The 22,721-nt window shown below is 44.9% G+C and overlaps 2 protein-coding genes and 1 non-coding gene across 3 annotated transcripts in view; 2 read left to right on the forward strand and 1 right to left on the reverse strand.

The window, feature by feature from the left end:
• Nucleotides 1-2,857: 2,857 nt before the first annotated feature.
• On the reverse strand, nucleotides 2,858-11,815 carry PHF5A (PHD finger protein 5A). The gene is made up of 4 exons (XM_004007013.4): nucleotides 11,729-11,815; nucleotides 11,274-11,297; nucleotides 10,612-10,778; nucleotides 2,858-3,533 (listed from the first exon to the last, which is right to left on the reverse strand). The coding sequence occupies exons 1-4, from the start codon at nucleotides 11,778-11,780 to the stop codon at nucleotides 3,444-3,446; spliced, it is 333 nt and encodes a 110-aa protein (XP_004007062.1). The 5' UTR covers nucleotides 11,781-11,815; the 3' UTR covers nucleotides 2,858-3,443.
• Nucleotides 11,816-12,285: 470 nt separating this feature from the next.
• The window catches only part of ACO2 (aconitase 2), a 45,538-nt gene continuing 35,102 nt past the window's right edge, over nucleotides 12,286-22,721 (forward strand). Inside the window, exon 1 of the mRNA XM_027968150.2 lies at nucleotides 12,286-12,350. Coding sequence (XP_027823951.1) covers nucleotides 12,315-12,350 — 36 coding nt within the window. The 5' untranslated portion in view covers nucleotides 12,286-12,314. The remainder of the gene's footprint in view (nucleotides 12,351-22,721) is intronic.
• Nucleotides 16,085-16,156, forward strand: TRNAS-GGA (transfer RNA serine (anticodon GGA)). Its single transcript has one exon. It is a non-coding gene; the product is annotated as a tRNA-Ser (tRNA).

Raw genomic sequence — 22,721 nt, forward strand, 5'->3', positions numbered from 1 at the left:
TGTGAGGAATTCCCTCTATGAACAGAAGAAAACCTGAGGGGTAGGGAAAAAGGGGAACCATGTGGAAGACCCTCAATGCTAGGACTTAAATGCTTATCTATGAAGTAGAGGCCCTTTGTAAGAACTACCATTGAAAAAAGTAAAGCCTTCCCGGTAAAGGTCAGACATTTACCAGGTCAAATTTAATCCTTACAAACCAAAGTGGGAGGCATTAATGTCCTTATGTAATAGATAAGAAAAAAAATGTCCCCAGTACAAAGATCAGTATCACATCAGAATTCAAATACAGGGCGGATAATAAAGCCAATGCATTTCTCATTACACTTTTTTTTTTAGCAAGAGCAATGTGTGATGTTTAAAGGAGATTAAATTACCATATGTGTACCAAGCATATTTGAGAAGCTAGAAGCAAGACACTCAAAACACTGAATACTTACAGTAATCATAAACCTGGGAAATGAAATGGCTTTCTTACTGAACTATAATGAATTTAGTTATTTCAACTAGACTTGTGTAAGTAGTGTCTATTTCAACAAATGAGAAAAACAGTAATTTTTAAGACCATTCTGTTTTTTTGTGGCCATACAGTTGGCTGAGATTATTATTCTAATTATTTCCAAAGAACTATATACAATTGGAGGTTAAAATTCAGTTTGTAAGCAATATTTTCTCAACAGAGAATACTGTCATTATTCTGATTTTTAAAACTGAAAAAGATTTATTCTACGGTCCAAGGTAGACAATAATTAAGGACTTGAATTTGAACACTGTTTATTTAAGATGGTCTTTAAAAAAAATTTTTTTTTGGCTGCTCCAGCGCTTAGTTGCATTAGGAAGGATTTTCAATATTCATGGGCATTTGGGCCCTAGTTTCCTGACCAGGGATTGAACCCAGGCCCTTTGCATTGGAAACACAGTGTCTTAAGCCACCAGAGAAGTTCTTAACTTACTCATATCCTTCTCTTGGCCTCAAACAAATGGAGAACGGGATTGTGAAATTAGGTGACACAGGAACAGCGTTCAGCAGAATTCACTGGGCTGAGATTGAACTTGCCTGTCACTGATCAGTATGGAAATCTCACTGGGCATTAAATTTTAAGCTCCCTTGCAAGAACTTTTAGAGGCATGCACACTGACGCTCACACAACACAGTAAGGTGGTATTTTGCTAAAACTAAGCAGTAGCTTTTCAAATACTTGTAGATCCACGATGTTACATGGACCAAGGTGGTCAATAAGTCTTTTTTTGGCGGGGGGCAAACCTCAAGGCATGTGGGATCTTTTCTCTGACCAGGGATCAAACCAGAGTCCCCTGCATTGGAGTTTTAACAGCTGGATTGCCAGCAAAGTCCCAATGAACAAATTTCATAAATTGTTTAGTAAAACAAAACATTATGACTTAATATTACATGTTAAAACTAAAGTTAGTTAGAATCAGTGACAGATTCTAGTTATAATCTGGATTATCTGGTGTCTACAACTTTTGATATACCATAACCCTCACCTGATGCTTTAAAACTGCTCAGAGCTCCCCAAACACATCACCCTGTCCAAACTGTTTCCCCCACAAAAATGTGGATTATCAGCAGACCCCGTCCCCTATGCTGGGAGGTTCCAATGTGGCCTTCAAAGCCCAGTTTATTACTTGGTTTCTATGACTTCGATTATTCATTCAACACTGAGTACCTGCTACATGCTGGACACAACAGACTTGTTGCCTGCCATCATGGAACACAGCCTTATAGATGATAGTATCACCAAATGCTAGAAAAAAAATGCTCATGGTGATATGTACGAGTATGACAAGAGGGACTTTGATTGGGGGTTGAATGAGGCATCTTTAAGGAAATACTTAGCTAAGGTCTGAAGGATGAGTAGGAGTTAGCTGAGCAGAAGCAGAACAGAGTTTTACAGGTAAAAAGAACAGAAGCAGGAGGGAAAGCAGCCGTTTGAGGAACTGAAAGGAGTCCTCACGACAGTCCTATGGCTATGAACTTCCTCTAGCCTTCCTGAGGTGCCTCTCGCTAGGCCCTTGCTTTGTGCAGCCCGAGTTGCACTGAGCTGTTTCTGTTAAGCTCAGTCACTAAATTCCTTGAAGGCAGAGATTATCCTAATTCTGTTTTGGACATTCAATACATCACAAATAAGCAAGTATACATTCAACACAAAACTCCAACAGATGTCAGAAGACTCATCTCTTCCTTTAGCTCTGCCACTAAGTTGCAATGTGACCTTGGGCCAGGTCCCTGGATCCTGCAGGACTTAGAAGCTCTTTCAAATCCATTATCTTAAAGGCTTACTTGACTGGAAGTCTCCAGTTATGAATATGCCTTCTCCGGATAACTTATTGCCTCTAGCAGACAAAAAGTACAGATGGTTAAGTTAGGGTAGGATACATCTAAAGTTAAATCACACATCCGTTCACATCCTTTTTTTTTGGCCACACCCACAGCATGTGGAATCTTATTTCCCTGACCAGGAATTGAACCCACACCCCCTGCACTGGACCACCAGGGTGGTCCCTCCCTTACATCCTTAATGTGAGTATATATATGTACTTTACGGAAAAAAGTCAATCAAGTTCAGTCTTCCTAACTCATTGATTTGAATACGTTTTGTCTCACTCCCTTCACCATTACTGGAAGCCACCTCTTCAGTTCAAAATTCAAGTTGGGCAGGAAGGAAAAAGCGATGTTTCTAAAAATAACTTCGATTTACTTATCATAAAAGGCATGAGTGGTTTTGAATTACAGTAGTAATAAGAGAACAAGGTGCTTAGTTAATCCCAATACCTCTATTTTGAATCACAAATTTCTAGGTGACTAAAATTCCTAGTTAAAATTAAATTGGGAAGGGGCTGAAAACCAGAAAATAAACACCTACTTTATTAATATAACAGCAAGAAAAAGGGTTTCCAATTTTTTAGAACAAAAATAACATGAACCAGCACCACCTGGTAAAGGTTACAGGATGAAATGCCCACATTTATTGTTCTGCTGGCCCCCCCAACACTGCAGATATTAGGACAACTGCCATCAGAGATTCTCTAAGAACACGCTTTTCACTGCAGGTAGCTTCACAGCTGGCTCTTCAAATAGAAGACGGAAATGACATATTATTTCTATGTCTAAATAAATGACATATATTTAGAAGCTTTTGGTATGAAGAAATTCTTGATGTGGATAACACATCCTTGCTTCTAGAATTTAAGGAATACCATGAACTAATCTAGCAATTTTTCTGATATAGTCTGCCAGAGTGCTCTGCGAAGAATCTTTCTTCCATTCCTACCAGGTCCAGGTGAGAGGAGACAGTGGTAAGGTGCCCTGTGCTAACAGGCAGATTCAGGTGATGCTCTGCGCTCCGCTTCCTTTCTGCTGGCAGTGGTAGGCATTTCTTTTGGCAGCTGCAGCAGTTTGATGGGGGGAAGAGGCAGCCCACCAATCACCTCTTCTTGAAGCCATATTTTTTGCGTTCATAGAAGAGATCTGTCTTAGAGCTTCCCAAATTGACAATCTTTGGGCAACCATCTCTCTGGAAAACAGAAAAGTTGTTAAAAGTCTCTGAGCTTGAATTGAAAGGAATCTAAGATAAAAATCTGGGCTTCCCTTGTGGCTCAGCTGGTAAAGAATCTGCCTGCAACGCGGGAGGCCTGGCTTCGATACCTGGGTTGGGAAGATCCTCTGGAGAAGGGCAAGGCTCCCACTCCAATATACTGGCCTGGAGAATTCCACAGACTGTATAGTCCATGGGGCTGCAAAGAGTCAGATGTGACTGAGTGACTTTCACACTAAAATAAAAATAACTTTTGGATTAATGGTTCAGCCATTCATCTTACCAGTTCAGTTATCCTATTTGATCAATCAAGTATTTATTAAGCACCTAGAATTTGCCATCTATCCAGTAGCCTGCACTTAGAATGCTGGATTCTTAGCCCACTTCTGTTGCTAATATGATATAGTGGAGGCAAAATCTTAAACACTTTAAGGTGAACTTCCCTGATAGCCCAATGGCTAAGGCTGTGCTTCCAATGAATCGAGCATGGGTTTGATCCCTGGTTGGGGAACTAAGATCCCACATGATGTGTGGCCCCCCAAAGTAAACAAAACTCTTTAAGGTGTTCAAAGGATTTTCTCCAAGTGAGAGCTAGGAAATGGTAACAATCATCTACAGATCAAGCTCTTCAGCTTTCTTTCACCATCCCAAGAAAGGAGAGAATACCAAGGGAAAAAAACTGAAGACTTTAGGAAATAGTACCTTATATTTTAAGTATCATAGGAGAATACTAAGTTTGATGTGTCCTTATTAATTCACTTGCCACACGGTCTTGGGAGAAGAGTGCTCCTGTGCTAGAGATCGCTGTTGACAGTCCATACTCTGATTTGCAATGTCAGGCTCCCCTGGCCATTTTGTAAGCTTGAGTGGTTTCAGTGAAGCCCCTGGGAAACTGTGTTTTGCAGGGATGATGGCTCCATCAGTTGATTTGGGATGATGGGAAGAAAACTAGGGGAATTACTACCTGAAGAAGCCTTCCTAGATCTGATGATTTTATTAAATGTCCATGTCAAAGGTAGTTGCTTGACATTGGGCTATGGAATGAATGAATGAATGACTCCAGTCCTCAGACAACTTACTTCTAATTCAGCTGATTTCTTTTTTGGGGGACTGATACCAACACTGTAAAAAGCCACATGGTTATGTGGCTCTTCCAGTGGTTAAGAGCCCGCCTTGCAATGCAGTGGACACTGGTCTGATCTCTGATCCGAGAAGAACCCCCATGCTGGGTGAGAACTAAGCCCCTGCATTACAGCCATTGATGCCTGGCACCTGGAGCCTGTGTGAAGCCACACAGAGAAGCCACTGCAAGGAAAAGCCCACGCACCACAACGCAAAGCAGGCCCTACTTGCTGCAGCAAGAGAAAGCCTGTGCACAGCAGAAAGACCCAGCATAGCCAAAAATAAACTAAAACACAAACAAAAGTAATGGAAAACCTCAAGAACTTTTTGATCAATCCAGTACCATGTATTACATTGAGAACTACCGTCTGTGGAGCTCAGTGTGCTGAGGGAGCCAGGCTGTGGGGAGCCCAGCCCCACCAGTGCTAGGTGCTAGGTGAGCTCAAGTAAGCCACGTAATCTGTACTGGGAATCTTGGTACAAATGTCAGAAGAACTGCCTCTCCTGACCCAAGATAGCCTGCTACTAGACACAAGAGTGCTCAAAGCCCTTTAGGGATGCTATGAGATTCTGCAGTATGACGACAGCCTGTTCAGGTTTACTATGCCTCACTGACTTGCATGACTGGGCAAGCCACTTCTGTCTGGATTCATATCCAACTATAAAATAAGATGACTGGTTCAGGTCAATGTTTACAAACTGTATTTATAGAGCCCTAGAGTCCTGAGAGGTGCCAGGTGACTGCAGGACTCATCCCCTGATCTGTACAGCTATGTTCTCACTCATATTACGACTGTAGGCTCGGGAGACAGCCCACCTGAATTCTGAGAAGTTATTACCCTCTTTATGTCTCTTTTTAGTCATATTATTAAATTACTACAATGGTAGAACCTACCTTACAGAGTCAAGAATCAATAAATGTACTTAGAACAACACCTGGCATATAGCCAGCCTTTAATAAATTATAAGAAATTGCCCAAAACAAATAGCAGCAATTTCATAATGGTCCAACCTAACACACCCACGGCTTCTTTGAAGATAGAACTCCACGTGTTAAAAAGTTGAAAAAAACATCGGAAAACCAATGTTTTAGATTAGCTCTTTGGTTTTTATGGCATTTTCTCACTGACATAAATTTCCTATTTTCTTGCCTAAACTCCTGTTTTTATTTTCTACATATCCTGTGGGTCTAGTGGTTGTTCCCAAATTCTAACAATACTGTGAAAAGTGAGGATGTGTGCACTGGCTGGCTTTTGTAAATGTGCCTGTGAATGGAGACCATGAAAACGACGTTTAAGAAAACCTCAAGGACGGTACAGAGTATTCGTGAGCTGAGCTAGGGAGTATATTAAAAACAACCTGCAAATGTCTGCCTGGTGCCAGTAGCTCTTTTAGCAACTGTATGCCTGATACAAATTTCAGCCTTTCTCAGTCCTCCCAGAGGGTAACAAATTTCCCCATTCTGAGCATAGGGAGCTTTTATTTTAGGCAGCTACAGCTTGAATTGAGTGTACACGTTGCATGGCCACTTAATTTCTATAATTTCACACACAAAAAAGTAGACACTAGACTGCCAAATGCTTCTTTCCATTATACTAAATATGTCTGTGAAAACATCCCCATGTGTGCATGCTAAGTCAGTTCAGTTGTGTCCAACTCTATGTGACCCCATGGACTGTAACCTGCCAGGCTCCTCTCTCCATGGGATTCTCCAGGCAAGAATACTGGAGTGGGTTGCTGGGCCCTCCTCCAGGGGATCTTTCTGACCCATGGATTGAACTGAGTCTCTTATGTCTCCTGCATAGGCAGGCAGGTTCTTTACCACTTTAGGGAAGCCCCTAAAACATCCCCAGAAGCCTAAGGTGGGCTCCATTACCAACCACCAAGGAGAATTCAATGCCTATGGATTTACTTCCTGAGGAGGGCTGAACGTCAAGTCCATTTCTATGGCACGAAAGCAAGCTACAAAAATTACCCCGGACCTGGTGAAAATCCAGGACTTTATAAAGTAATACTTAAAAAACCAACACTGATTATGTACCAAAATATAACATACCATGGGGAAATGCGTACAGAACCAAAATGCAGGAAAAGGCAATTTACAAATTTTGAGATCAGAAACAGGATTATAGAAAATGGGTCCACACGTCCGTTTCTTATCATCAGTAGCAAAGAATTACCAACAGCAGGCAAGGCCTGCTTGATTAACAGAAACTAGAAGACGAAACACTGATTCTTCCAGCAACTGTTTAATGAATACCTACAAGGTAAAAACCAGACTGTACACTGGTTTGAGATCTTAACAAGGGCATCACATTTTCTATTTGAAACTTGAAGCTCTCAGTAATGTATCCAGGAGGTAAAAGGGATTACTACTACCCTTTGTGGGCTGGGGGTCAGGGTGAGATTTCCTCAAAGCCACACACAGTATCTTAGTAGCAAAGCCAAGACCTGAATTTGGGCTTTCTACCTCCTACTCTGGTGTTTTTTGTAACAGAGCTTCCTGGAGGCAAACCCCAAAACTTTCACAAGGTTTAGGCAGTTGCAGAGAAGGGTAACTTGTGAATTACCTTTGAAAATTATCACATATCTTTTCTATATATCTAACTGCTCTGCAGTTTACTTAAATGGGGAGAAGCGAATGGTAGATGTAGCATGAGACAGAGAGGCGCATCCTTAACCATCTCGAGAAGAGAAATATGATGAGTGTTTAGGGTAAGTGCTTTGAGTTAGTTGATGCATCTTCAATAAGGATGAAAACATCTTTGACATTACAGTGGTGTGTGATCTGAAGCTCACCCTTACCCAACAAAATCTTATCCAACTTTAATTCCTCTTGTTGTGGAGAAAATGTAAATAAAGTTTTTTGGCATTTGAGATCTTAGTTCCTCAACCAGGGATCAAATCTGTGTCCCCTACAGTGGAAGCACAAAGTCTTAACCACTGGACCACCAGGGAATTCCCAAGAAAATTTAATTTGGATTTTAACCTTTCTCCTTTAGTGGAGGGGCGATAATGAAAAACAACCACCACCCCCACCCCCCCCAAAAAGAAAGAAAAACAACCACCAAAAAAAAAAGGCTGAGAAAGAGTTACAGAGACCTGGGTTCTAATCCCATATCTGCCATTTATTCATCATGTGACCTTGGGCCAAATCTGCCTTTAGGCCATTCACTTCCTCATCTGTATCATGCACAACTTTTAGACAAGAAAGACCAGCACAGTACCTGGCATGCAGCAAGAGCTCCAAAAATACTAGTTGCTATTTTTCTTGTTATCGGGTTGGGAGAGTTGCGGAAAATGGTTAAGTAAAAGGAGTCAAGGGTACAGGGAGATCAGTAAGATGCCACATTATAAGAAACCACAAATTGGTCCTTTGGCAGCAGTGCCCACAGATATTGTCCCTGACCCCCGAGTATTCTCGAGGCTTTGAAAAAACTAGGGAACACCTAACTTAGCTTACTGGGCTAATTCTCTTATAAACTATGGAAGTGGCTGGAAGAGAGCAGTAAGAGGGGTTGCTTTGGCTGTAGGAAGATTTGTGTGTAGGGAAGTCTTGGGCACTTAATCTACATCATGATCTGTAAGGCTGAGAGGCTGGATCATGTCACTGGACTGTTTTGTGTTCCTTGGAAACTATTGCTGAGTAAACGCGAGCTAGATGCCATCTCAAATATCCTCAGAACATTCCTGTATAATGTGAAGTAAGGGAAGTGGTGACATCTAGAATGAGGCACAAGGATCCGGAGAGATCAGGTCACCTGCCACATGCAGACGAATCAGACAGCAATTAACCTTTATTAAGTACTCTCTGGCTGTAAGTGTATCAGATAAGAACTCCAGCTACAGTCATGGAAAATTCAAGAAAGTGTTGTCCTTAATAGATTCTTTGGTTAGTTTTAGCTAGTTTAAGACTTGCTTGTACTGTTTTTCACTGATATTGTCTCACCATGGTATAGACTGTAATCATCCAACACCTACTGTGTACCAGACACTCTCTAGCAGGAGCTCCTACAGATGATTTACAGGAGCAGCACAAAAATGTGGACCAGACTTACACTATATGCCGGGACTATACCAAGAGCTGGGGCTTCCCAGGTGGCTCAGGGAGATCCTCTGGAGAAGGAAATGGCAACCACCCCAGTATTCTTGCCTGGGAAATCCTATGGGCAGAGGAGCCTGGTGGCGGGGCTACAGTCTACGGGGTCGCAGAAGAGTTAGACACAACTTAGTGAACTAAACAGCAGCAGCATACCAAGAGCTAGAGAAAAAGGAAGACATGAGCAGGGTATGATTTGACAGTCAAAGACAAACGAAAATCAGAGTTTAGGATAAGAGAATGTTCAAATCGGGGACATCCCTGGTAGCCCAGTGTTTAAAAATGCAGGGGACATGGGTTTGATCCTTGGTCAGGGAACCTAGATCCCATACCTTGGAGCAAGTAACCCTGCACACCACAAGACCCAGAGCAGCCCCCCAAAAGAGAGAGAACGTTCAAATCACCAACTGAAATTATGTTTCTGGTACTTTATCTACGATCGTTCTCGCTTCCCTAAATAACAGAAGACTTTACTGGTGTGAAAAATAGGTTTATCTGCTCTAATATGTCCCACTTATTAGAGGTAGACAAAATCTAACTGCAAAGATTCTGAGGTAGCTGAATCGTCTCTCTTCAACACAGGCACATCACAGACTTATGAAAGGACACCACAAGGTTTAGTCAGAAAGCTTGGGACTTGACACTTATTAGCTGGGAGAGGGGCTGTAAAATGGGGATAATAATACCCCCTAATTAACAAAGCTATTGAAGAATAAGGGAGATAAGATCTATATAGAAGGGGGATCTTCCTGACCCAGGGATTGAGCCTGTGATGAACCCGAGTCTCTCACACTGCAGGCAGATTCTTTACCATCTGAGCGAACTGGGAAGCCCTATATATATATATTTAATTATCTACTATTTGTAAAAGGGAATATAAAGAATTATTTATCTTTTGGGAATTCGCTGGCAGTTCAGTGGTTAGGATTCTGCATTTCCACTGCAGGGGGCCTGGGTTCCACCCCTGGTTGGGGAACTAAGATCCCCAAAGCTGCCCAGCATGGCCAAAGAATTTCTTATTTCTTTTTTGCCTTATGTCTTATCCTAGATTAGGTAACCAGATACCTCATATTAGCCTATTGTTACTGTATCACACTTTGTTTTACTGTCATAAGAACAGAAGGTGATTCATGGGTTGTCCTCCTCTCCTCCAAGAAACCTGTTTTTGGTACAGATCTATAACTCTCTATTGTATCCTGGCAACTGGCTCAATTGCATTTGCCAGCATACAATGTTAAGGGGAAAAAAACGTCCAAACAGAATCCCAAGCAATTCTGAAAAATCAAAGCAAAAGTATTCTCTAGCTACTCAGAGCTGAAATCAACTTGAATAGTCCCAAATTCAGAAGTCAATACATCCACCTGAACAGTCCTTAATGATAATAAAGAGAATTACTGAATGGCTATTATACACCTTGCACCATGCTAGGACTTAAAAATGCAGAATATTGGGAGTTTCCTGATGGCCTAATGGTTATGATTCTGGGTTTTCACTGCTGTGGCCAGGGTTCAAGATCCTGTAAGCTATGTGGCACAGTTTAAAAAAAAAAAAAAAGATATTGTTTGTGAATAAAAATGAGAGAGACATCAAAGGAATAGAGGGCTTTCGAAATTGCCAGTGTTGACCAAAATTTGCTTCTCTTGCACTTTTGTCCTTGATACAAAATAACTGCCTTTTGTTGGGCTACACCCAGTTTGGCTCACAGACACTGAAGAAATTATAACCTAGATGACTAAATGAACATATTCATCCACGGACCATACAGTTTGCTGTGGATGGCAAAGTGATACTAAACACAAGGGAAAATCAGATGAAAAGCTTCCTATATATACTCACATCTTTCTCCTGGATGGTGCATTCCTTACAATAATAGGCATCTGAAACTCCAGGGCCTCCACAGATCACACAGCGTCCCTGGTAAGAGCCATAGTTACACTCGTCGCATATGCGCACCAGAGTGCAAGGACGCACATAGGAGTCACAGATCACACACTTGCCATCACCTATAAGAAGAGAATGGAGTTACACCCATGTGCAAATACCTCAAGTCCTTTGCCCTCCTCCCGCTATGGGGACTACACCAGTCTCCTAACAGTGACTTGAGGACCCTCTACTTTGGCATCACAAAACCTGACTTACCTCGTGTCCATCTCAATCGCTACAACACAAAGGAAAAGTTAATCAACTACTGGGTAAAGACCTTAGAGGAGCACCTGGTAGATACGTCTATATAAATTAGTTGGCAGAACGCTGTATATGTCGATGGGGTCATGCTACCTCTGGTCCAAAGCTAAAGATTCTCTCAAAACCTAGTGTCTAAAACGTGCAAGCTGGAGTGAGGGTGGTGGCCTTTAGTTGCAGCCTGGCACTGTGTTGACATTCTTTGGGTCACGTCTACTCCAAGTCCTCCTAGTGCCACCGCTGAAAATGCTCGTTTGCTTGCTCTACAGAAACTGAGTGGGCCAGGTGGGCTAATTGGGGAGGCGTGTTCCACTCACACTTTTCACACAGTCTTCCAATGGCTGCAAGATAAAAGACGGTAAAGAGCACAATTAGGATTAAAGTTTTGACGAAGAGGGGACAAACATCTTCGAGCTTGCGGTGGAGACAGGAGCAGCGACTGCAGTGAGCCCTGAGGGGATCTATCCATCTTATCCTCTTAAACTTCAATCCGAACCAAATCCAGAGCCTCCTGAAGCCCCTCACAGGTCCTGCGCAAACTAAGAATTTCTCCCAGCCCCATTCCGGCAGCCTGCCTCCGGCTCCCAGCACGCGAGCCCCCGCCCTCTTTTCATCAAGAGACCGCAAACGCGCGCGCTCCTGCACTTTCAACCTAGAGGCGGGAAACGTGGCGCCTCCCGGGCAAGACCCTAAGCAAGTGACGGGAACCCCGGACCTCTTAGGTCCTAATACCATTCCCACCAAGAGAGCCGGGGGCAGAAGGCTGCCTCACCAACACCAGCCTGCTTGCGGCAAAAGATCAAGTCCGGGTGATGCTTAGCCATAGCTCCCTCTCAAACCACCGGAAGCTTACAGAACTTCCGTCCGACCTTTAACCTCCGTTGCTCCTGCCTCTTGGTCGCCGTGATTGGTTCTCTAGACGTCCGTCAGCGTTTATACTCTTTGCACCAAGCCCCGCTGGTTCTCGCGAGTTCAAATTTCAAAGCCAGGTTTCCGTCCTAACGGGGGTCAGGTCCTGGCAGGTGTATGAAAGTTATTTAAAAAAAAAAATCACAATCTTTCCAGAACTAGAATGGGAGAGGCAAATTGCAAAGTACAAAGGTGAAATTTTCACTTCGATAAGACATCTCTTGCCCGGCATCTACTTCCTTAAGTGTTTTTTTGTAGTTTTGTCCTCTCCCCTTTCGAGTCCTCACTCGGGAACTCCGCCCAAGGCGCTCGCAGAAGTAGGCGCCTCGGCCGAAGCCCAGCCTTCACGAGGCCGCGTTTCTCTTCAGGCCACGCCCCCAGCCTGAAGGCTTTAAATACTCTGAGTGGCACGTCACTTTCAAGCGACCTCATCTTTGTCAGTGCACAAAATGGCGCCTTACAGCCTACTGGTGTCCCGGCTGCAGGTGAGCGAACTGAGGGCCCTCTGGGTTCGCGGGGGCGGGGTGCCTCCTCCTGTGATTGCGGCTGTGGGCGAGGCAAGACGAGGCAGGCCCGACCTCCGGCCGGCTTTTCGTGTACCTGTCCCTGTCGCGGGGCCAGCACCCACGCTCGCTCCTCCGGCGCCCGAGGTCAAGGCGTCCCTGGCTCTGTCAGCTCTCTCTCTGCTCTGTCCCCGCCCAGCTGGAAGCTTGGGTCTAAGAAGCGGCAGCTAGGTGAAGAGTGGAGGCACCTCTTTCTCGTTTTCGTGGACCTCACTTTCTACCCCATAGAGTTTTGTTTTCTGTTCCTCAAGGTGAGGACAAGGTGACTGGGGGGGCGCGGTGGTTGTTGAGCCCGCTAGGCCCAGAACCCGAAGGCCTCACTTCTCATCTCTCAGCAGCGGAGACTTGCTAGCCAAGTGCATCAATCGTTGTCAAACCCGAAGTCTGGAGAAAAAAACTATATTCCATCTTGAGGGGATCCTGCAGAACATACAGCCAAGAGTTCGAGGGGACCTTCCGTCCCCAGCCGTAGTAATTAGTAATGATAACAGTAGTCTCACCTTTGCACAGATTGCAAGACCATTCCTCATCATATCGCTTAATTTATATGATCATTTGGTAGGATGATTATTCTCATTTGATAGGTGATGAAACTGCTAGGTAAAAGTTCCTGCTCTGAGTGTTACCCAAGTGCTGTGGCGTTAGCATCTGCCCTACTACCCCGCTGTTCTCTTTGTTCCTGTCACCCTGCCCTCAGAACTTTTTGAGCCAGAGTGTGATCCTGGAGCTGACATTTGTATTTGTGAGAGTACCAGAATGGAGTATTTTGAGCCCACTTTCAATTGCTTTTCAATTACTAGATGGGGTGGTAAAAGAATCAACAGTTTGACCTTGACAGTCCTGTTATGAACCATCTAGAAAATTGACTGTGACTGCCAGATGGCTTTTTCACTCCTAACTTGACAACCCTAGGAAGGTGGTGTTACACACAAAGGTTCAATGTCAAGCGTGTATTTTAATAAAAATAAAGGAAGCAAGCATTTGTGGACATTCTGTGCAACTTTTTACATTTAACCTGTGCATCTACTTTGGATCAAGTAGCCAACTCTGCTTACAGGTTTGAAGAAGATGTACTGTACCCTCAAAAAGTTTTGTGTTACCAGAAGTTATTTATTAAGTCACATTGCTTAAATTTAAACCTTTTAAAGTGAAGTCCTCATTTATGTTATTTATACTTACGGTCTCTCAGTCCTGGCAGAAACGGGATTTGGCCTAATTGTCTCTTTAGGTACTTTGATTCTCCAGGTTAACAACGTGAAATAGTTGTTTCTTCCTGATCCTGCTGTCACATGATCTAGTGAGGTTATATAAGGTTGTTTGATAAGGTGAATTATTACAGATTTGTTGAGCTTGGAAGAAAGAACTGATATCACAAAGAATCTTGGAAAGCATGAGCATTAGATGCGCATAGGAAGAGAGCTGAACTCTTCCATGTTAACCCATATGCTAACCCATCTAAGTGACCTTGAACTCGGAAACTGGATCCCAGTTTCTTCCATCTGTCGTTTGGAAATTATGTTCATTGACAAACGTTTAGTGAGTACTTGGTGATCAGTTTCCATTCATATTGTTACAATAATTGTTACAAAGCAATGAGAAAGAATATATTTGTTTATGGTCATCATGTTGTCCACCTTCTTCTTTTATAGATAGACACTCCAAGACCTTGAGAGCCTGGGTCTCCTTGTTTCTGCATTTAGCTAAGATGAATGAACAGCATTGTACCACACTGTCTGCTATTAGCCAGGCTGTCTTAAGTAATGGCCAGCTTCCACTGTTCTCTAAAAAGTTGGTAAATTTACCTCTTTTATGTTTAGCTACATTTGAGAAGTGATGGTACTACCTTAGTTGTTGTATCACAGAACCCTGTCCATGCATGCAGTTTATTTACTGCATATTAACTGAGTACCCTCTGCTTCCTCCGGAGACAACGAGAAGCAGAAAGAGCAGACAATTCCTGTTCTCATGGAACTTCCACTATATTCTAACATATTCTACTGCAGAGGATCTTGGAGATCTTTCTCAGCTGAAGTATTTTGGGCAGACCTTGATTGAACCTTGACTGGACCAAAGGTGATGGCAATTACTACTACCACTAAGAGCAGCTAACATTTAACTTAACTGTGTGCCAGTAGCCTCGCATGACCCTGTGAGATATCACAGATTTATTAACCCTGTGTTATAGATGAAGAAATAGGAGCAGAGCAGAAACACAGTGTAATGGCTAAGAGTGTAGATTCTGGCATCCACTGTCTTACTTTAATGCTGACTCTGAGACGCACTAGCTGTGGCTTTGGGCAAGTTACTTCCCCTCTCTGTGCCTGTTCCTTACCTGTAAGATATGGATAATAGTACATCTGATTTATCTAGTAATCATAGTTGCAAAGTACTTAGAACCCTCGTTGTCGTGTCGTGAAGTCGCTCAGTCGTGTCCAACTCTTTGCAGCCCCATGGACTGTAGCCTACCAGGCTCCTCCCTCCATGGGATTCTCCAGGCAAGAGTACTGGAGTGGGTTGCCATTTCCTTCTCCAGGGGATCTTCCCAACCCAGGGATTGAACCCAGGTCTCCTGCATTCCAGGCAGACGCTTTAACTTCTGAGCCACCAGGGAAGCCCACTTAGAACCCTGCTTGCATCTAAAAGAGCTATATAAGTATTTGTTGCTTAAATTAAAATAAGCTTGTCTAGGGCCTTATCACTAGTTGTTAGTGGATGTGGTTTGAATCTGGTACTTTCTGACTCACAAGCTTGAGGTCCCAGCACCTGCACCATACCACTGGTTCCCTTTGCCATCAAGACTCAGCCTGTCAAACAGGGTACCATTAATGGTCAATAACCAGAGAACAGTGCTCCACAAAGGTTTGTATTGTTTGATACCTGCTACCAGGTAGAAAGATAGAAATAAAGTGTAGGAAATGGAAGTGAAATTTTTGAAAAACCATGTCTATTCTCCAGTTTTGAAAATTAACTTTCGTGTAAATGACCATGGATCGAAAATAAAAGGGGGTGGACACTTCCAGATACATTTTAGTCTTTGGTTTTGCCTTGAGATACTGGGATGCTGAGTTCTCACCATGTGACCTTGCGGAAGTTATGTAACTTCTTGCATGTAAATCTGAAGAGTCTGTTAACTACAAAGAAATCTGACACATTTGCAGGTGTTAAAAGTGCCTCTGTAAAGTGCCACGTTAAAAACAAAAATCTTGCTTTGAATTGGGAAATACATCATTCTGGTTCCCTATTCACTGTGGTACCTTCTCAGGTGACCAGTAGTTAGTTGTTGGTTTGAATTAAGTGAATGGATGAACAGATGAGTAAACTTCCAATCTGAAATTTGGGCAGAGTGAGTAGAATCTTGAGGATGAGGGGAGCACACCATTGCCTTTTGAACAGCCTGTTCCTAAAACATTTATTGAACACTTACTATGTGCCTATCTCTATTCTGGGCTTCCCTTGTGGCTCAGCTGGTAGAGAATCCGCCTGCAATGTGGGAGACCTGGGTTTGATCCCTGGGTTGGGAAGATCCCCTTGGAGAAGGGAAAGGCTACCCACTCCAGTATTCTGGCCTGGAGAATTCCATGGACTATATAGTCCATGGGGTTGCAGAGTCGCACAAGACTGAGCAACTTTCACTTCACATTTAATTGTTAGGGGCTTCCCTGGTGGCTCAGAGGTTAAAGCGTCTGCCTGGAATGCAGGAGACCCGGGTTCGATCCCTGGGTTGGGAGGATTCCCTGGAGAAGGAAATGACAACCCACCCTAGTACTCTTAGCTGGAGAATCCCTACAGTCCATGGGGTCGCAGAGTCGGACACGACTGAGTGACTTCACGACACGATCTCTATTTTACACTGAGAGAGTAATGATCAACAGGAATAGTGGGGCTTGTATTGTAGTTCTGGGGAGACAAACAAGTGGGCAAGAAAATTCAGCTGTGAAGTAAGACAATGAAGATACAGGATAGTGTGGTCGAGAGAGTAGAGGTGAGGTTGTGGCATAGCTTTTGACTGGAGTGGTTGGGGAAGGCTTCTCAGAAGAGGTAGCGTTTGAGCTGATTGATAAGAAGACAGCCCTTCAGGATTTTGGGAAGGGCCCAAAGTAGGAGGGGAAGGAGCAGTATGTGCAAAGCACCTGAGACGGATCTGAGGATAAGAAATAAGGCCAGTGTGGCTGAGGTGATGTGAGGAAGGTCTGAGCAAGTGGCAGGAGCCAGGGTCCTGTTGGATCTGGTAAGGAAATTGGGTTTTACTCCAAGTGTAATGAAAATCCACTGGAAGATTTTAAATGGTGAGGTGACAGGATTTGATTTATAAGTGAGAGGGATCATTCAGGCTGTATGAGTACTGGTGCTTGAGCAGTCTTGTCTTCATCGGCCCTGGTGGTCTTTGACACCCCTTGTTTTCCCAGCATGTGGTTTGGAAAGCAGTGGTGGGCTCTGCGCCCCTCAGCATGAAGAAGAGGAGGGACTGCAGGGCGGCTGCATTGGGGGAGGGGGGCGGGGAGAACTGGATGAAAGTTGTCAAAAGGTGCAAAGGTTTATAGTTATAACTAAGTACTAGGGATGTAATGTACATGGTGAGTATAATTAACACCACTGTATGTTGTATATGAAAGTTGCCAAGAGTAAACTCTAAGAGTTTTCATCACAAGGAAAAAAGATATGTCTCCATTTATTTGATTTTGTATCTAAATGAGGTAGATGGATGTTCACTAAACTTAATGTGGTAATTATTTCATTGTGTAAGTAAAATCATTATGCTGTACACCTTAAAACCTACACAGCTATGTCAGTTATATCGATAAAACTAGGAGAAAACAATTTTTTAAATAAAAATAAAACGAAAAAAGGCAGCACATAGGATATCAGGAATCTTAGGAGACTTCCTCTAACCCATTCTTACCATGTGGCTTCAAGCAAGGCCTCAACCCCCTGTAGCTCTCTGGTTACACATCTGCAAAATGGGACAATTCATAGCTACCCTCTGATTGAGAAGGCTCCTGAAGACCTAGTAATGTTGGAAAGCTCTTTAAACACTTGGTTTTCCCTGGTGGTTCAGATGATAAAGAATCCACCTGCAATGCAAGAGACTCAGGTTCGATCCTTGGGTCAGGATGATCCCCGGGAGAAGGAAATGGCAACCCACTCCAGTATTCCTGCCTGGAGAATTCTATGGACAGAGGAGCCAGGTGGACTACAGTCCATTTTTAGAATGGTCCTGAAGACCTGGTGATATTTGGAAGGTTCTTTATGGACTATAAAGATTTTTGAATAGTTTCTAATGTTATTTTAAAAATAGGCCTTTTCTAATATTGAGACAAAGGACAGATTTTTTTTTTTTTTCCCTAGATTATTCTAGAATGAACCTGTGGAAGCTCTTCTTTATTTAGTGGATCCGAAAAGGCAGGGAGAATGATTTTTTCTTGGATTCATTGTGCAAAGCCTGGGTCAAAGGAAAAGGTAGCAACGTTGCTGTGTGGCCCTGGGAAAAGTAGCTAAGTTCCAGAGCCTCAGTTTCTTCATCTATAAAATGGACACTGTACCTTCTGTCTCTGGGCGATCGTGAGTATTAGGTGGGACTGTGTGTATGAAGTGTTTGGGGGAAGTTGACGCAGGATATATGGGCACTTGGTGAGAGTTAGTCTGTGTCTCCACTCCTCCAGATGGTCTGCAGCCCCCATTGCCCAGCGTTTATCTTCAACTCATATGTCTAAAAAGAGCCTTGGGACTTCCTTGGCGGTCCAGAGGTCAAGACTCTGTGCTTTCACTGCTCTGGGCCCGAATTCCGTCCCTGGTCCAGGAACTAAGATCCCGCACACTGTGAGGTACGGCCTAAAAAATAAAGAGTGGCTCTAGTGAAACTGCTTGCTCCTTCTGTAGTGGCCGTGGATACTGGGTGTGTAGTACTAGTGCAGGAAAATCTTTTGGGTATGGCTCTAAGAGAGTTGGGAGAAGAGGAGCAAATGAACACGGCTTCCTGTTTTTTAATTTTCTAAGTTGAAGGGCAGCATTGAGAAGGCGAGCTCTAGAATAACATTTGCAGTATTTCCATCAATAAAGATTAAGTTCCTTGGGGAATTTAGGCCCAGTGAGGAGCATTTCTGTTTTCATCCAGCAGAAGTTGAGACAGTTTCTCAGTGGGAGCTTTAATTCTGTGGCCGGTTGTGGGGGGCCCAACGAGGCCTCAGGAGCTCCTTCAGCTCCTACACTTCTGTGCTCTGTTGCTGGGCACTTCACCTTCAGCTGGACACTGGTGTTACTGTTGTGTTGCCACTGCTCACTGAGAGAACTACAGAGCTTATTTAAAGGGCCTGGCCTGTGAATGAGCTTCTGTGCTGGTGAGGAAGAAACCGCGTCTTAGCAACTGTAATAGCTTGTGCTGAAGCGAGGAGTGTGGGGGCATGCTAGGTGGAGCTAAGTCCATGCCGGCCCGTCCTACTTGCTTGAGTGATGGCATGTTCAGTCTGCCCCACTGCACCCTTGGCACTTAGAAGATACTGATACTGAGCTGTACTCGTCACTGAACTAGGTCTTGTTGGACAAACACTGCCTCACTTGACCTTCACAACAACCTAAGATGTAGGTGTCATCAGCCTTGCAGAGTTTCGGAAATTAACTAGTTTTAAATCTTTGTATGTGGCCAAGGAAAGGAGGGCTGGAGAAGTGAAACAGTTAAACAGACCCCAGTTGGTTAAATGGCCTGCCCAAGGTCACAACTAGTATGCAGCTGAGCCAGATTTTGACTGCAGAACTCAGGGTTTTTACCCTTCAGTCAAACTGTTTCCCCAGAGGACTCCCCTGAGTATAGCAAGTAGAAACTGGATCTCTGCAGAGTAGGCTAGATGGAGGGGACACAGTTCGGTTGGCTTCGTGTCCTGTTGGGATGTGGAGATGTTTGAGGCCGTGATTGCCTCCTGCCCCAAATACCAGCAGAGCTTGAGAGGCAGGGCCCAGAGATGTGGGTCAGCCTCACAGGCTGCCTGTCGAGCTTTCAGAGGAAACTATTGCCCCAGGATGGGCGGTAGGGGCCAGACCAGGGCTCAGAATTTATATGCAGTTCATGGTGTGCCTGGAGTCTGCTTCAGATGCCAGCAAAGGAGAATTAGGCAGATGAGTGAATATATCAGCTGACTTCTTAAAGGAACCCCTACTGCCTTGGACCCCATTTAGAGGCTGTGTCTTGGATAGACATGGCTCCCTCCCCCTTCCCAAGCCTCTGAAAAGGACTGCATCACTTTTGTGCCTGCCTGTTGCATAGCAACCAAGCTCATTGATTGCCTAGGGATAGGAGGGAGTTGTTAAGCTTGGGAGTCTTAGGAGGGTTGCCAGACATTCTCCTACCAGGAGTGGGAGACAGTTGTTAGAAGCAGCAGAGATGTGGAGAGATGACGCTTCTTAAGGAAGGTGCTGACTGACGTGCATTCCTGCATTGCTCACCTAGACAGAGCCTCACTTGAGGCTTCCCTGCCAGGAAGAGCTGGTTGCTAAGAGCTGTGAGGCTAAAGGCCGTTGAGGGTTATGGTCAGAGGAACCAAGAGTCTTTCCCTTCCTGAGACCTTGAGGTCATCTTGCTGATGAAACGGGTGGCCTCCTGTGGTAGTGCGTTCCCCACTGCCAGAAAGGGTCTCTCAGGCATTCAGGGGCAGAATGGGTGGATAGATGGGACCTTTTCAATTCTGAGATGTGCTATCCTGGGGCTTGGGACCTGCTCTGGGGCTGGGAGGGACCTGCTTTGACAGCTGGGAGGGGGGCAGAGGGCATGGTCGGAAACAGCAGGTCATGTTCTTTCTCTTAACATGTAGGCAGGATGTATGTGAGAGGCAGCAACTCCTCCCAGGAGAAATGAGGAACAGCAGCTTACATTTATTGAATGCCTGCCAGGAACCCAGCTGCTGAGCTCTGTGTTTTCCATATATTTTTTCCTTAAAGAAGACTATGTTTAAAAAAGCTCTCTTCCCTTCTCCCAGTTCTGGTTCCCAGAGGCAACCACTGATAGGAATTTTGTATTTATCATTCCACACTTATTTTTTTCTGCTACATTTACAAACAATACATTGTTTCTGGGCTTCCCAGGTGGTGCTAGTGGTAAAGCCTTCTCCTGTCAGTGCAGGAGACGTGAGAGACCTGGGTTCGATTCCTGGGTCAGGAAGATCCCCTGGAGGAGGGCATGGCAACCCACTCCAGTATTCTTTCCTGGAGAATCCCATGGGCAGCGGAGCCTGGTGGGCTACAGTCTGTAGGGTTGCAGAGTCAGATGCGAGGGAAGCGACTTAGCACACACATTGTTTCCAATCCTCACAAAACCTCTGCTCTTTTACACCAGTTTTACAGAAAAGGAAGCAGAGGCTCAGAGAAGTGAAGACTCTGGTCTGAGGCCCCACAGCTAGGGGAGCTGAGGTTCTGGGCCGGGCCCCTCCAGCTCTAGAGCGGATGCCTTCCCTGTGGCTAGACTCTGGGGCTGCAGCATTGCTGCAGTGGCACTGGGCGGGCCAGATGGGGCCGGCGACGTCTCTGTCTCCTGCGGAAGCAGCTGCCTTCAGAGACCAGGCTGCTCCAGGATCCCGGCCTGTTTGGACAGCTCTGCCACCTTCTCCTCCGCTTGCTCTGGGCTGTAGCACCCTCTGACACATGGTTCCCTGAGGCAGCTGGCGTGTGGCGTGCTTCGCAGTGTGGACAGAGGTCAGACTGGCCCAGCCAGCCTCCCCCATGCTTTGGCTCTGTGAACAGGCACGGAGTCTCTGCACAGCCTCTGCCAGAGACGCTCACAACTTGAATTGGAAAGCAAGATGAAGAGCCTGTGTTCAAATCATGGTTCTGCCTTCATCCATCTCATCATCAAGGGTTGGTGTCCTGGACTCTGTGTCCTAAACTCTGAGCCTGTCGTGGTGACCACATGGTACAAGCCTTCTGCCCTCGTAGAGCTTAGCTCTTAGTGCAGTCTACCTTCTCACCTGTCAGAGTCTGTTTTACCCTTAAAACAGAAGACAAAATGACCTATGACACTCCCACTCGGCCCAGTTGTTGGGAAGGTGACATAAGATAACCTTTGTGGTCCTGCCTCACAGTTTTGTTGGTTCGTTTCATTTTATTTCTCAGTGATTCCCTGGCGGGTCCACTTGGGTTATAGTCCTTCCTTCAGAGTTTGTTCTGTGTCAGTTAAGCACAAGATCAGGAGAGCTTCCCTCACCCCTAGGAGCCCTGGAGGTTCATATCCCAGCCAGCAGAGGAGAGGGCACGGTCAGACCAGGAAGCCAGATTCCACCAGAGACACTGAGCCCCCTGGAGGACTGAGCCCACCTGGCTGCCGGGCCTGAGGTTGGGAGACATTGTCTGTAAGCACGCTGAGAAGGGCACGGCTCAGCAGGTTCCCAGCCATGTGACCTTGGGCAGGCCACTTGCTGTCACTGAACCTCTGCATCTTCAGGGAGGTTAGGGAGGCTGAGCTCTGTCCAGCCAGGGTTATAAGAGACACTGTCCTGAAACAGTGGGTCAGCTGTTGCTGTTTACTCCAAAACAGATCCAAGGGCTTTCTGGTCACCCTGAGGGGAGACTCCCACCCAAGTGGATGGAGTTTTGTAGCAAGGAAATACTATAGGAGTGCTTAGAATGGAGAAGACATGGTCATGGTTTTCAGTGATTTGAAGGGCTGAAGCGTGGAGGAGTGACTAAGCTCGTTTGATCTGGTTCCAAAGGACAGGGCTAGGAAGTGTGTCGGTGACTGGGCTGGCTGCTTTTACGTGGGTGCTCTCCTTTAATAACCCCCGCAGCGTTAGAGGGGTTCAGCAAAACCACACGGCATCACGCCACTTGTCGGGGACAGAGCTGGGATTTGAGCCCTGGTTTCCATTGCCTGATAGGAAGGAGGTGGGTTTCAGTTCAGCGTGAGATGCATTGGTTGTTAAGTGTTAGAACTGTCTAGTAGTGGAATAGGCTTTCTGGAAGAATATGAGCTCCTTAGAATAATCAGGTTGAATCCGGGCTCTGTAGAGGTTGCTGAAGAGAGGTTTTCTGCCTTGAGGCTGCCCTCGACTTCCTAGTTCCTGAGAAAATGGAGGTTGAGGGCTTATCTGGAAGTATCTGTTCTAGATAAGGGCCTGGTACTTACTCATGAGAATTTCACACGGCCTGGGACTTGGACTTCAAGTGTGGGGAAAACATTTTCCCATTTCCTAATTGTTGTGACATCTGAGTGGATGGCCAATGGATGATCGCTGGAATGACCGTGGGGCTAGGTTGAACCAAGCATTATGTTTTTCTTTTGGATTGAGAAAACGAAGACAAAACCCCAATAATTTT

Source organism: Ovis aries, chromosome 3 (genome assembly GCF_016772045.2).
Source record: "Ovis aries strain OAR_USU_Benz2616 breed Rambouillet chromosome 3, ARS-UI_Ramb_v3.0, whole genome shotgun sequence".
NCBI classification, from domain to species: domain Eukaryota; kingdom Metazoa; phylum Chordata; class Mammalia; order Artiodactyla; family Bovidae; genus Ovis; species Ovis aries.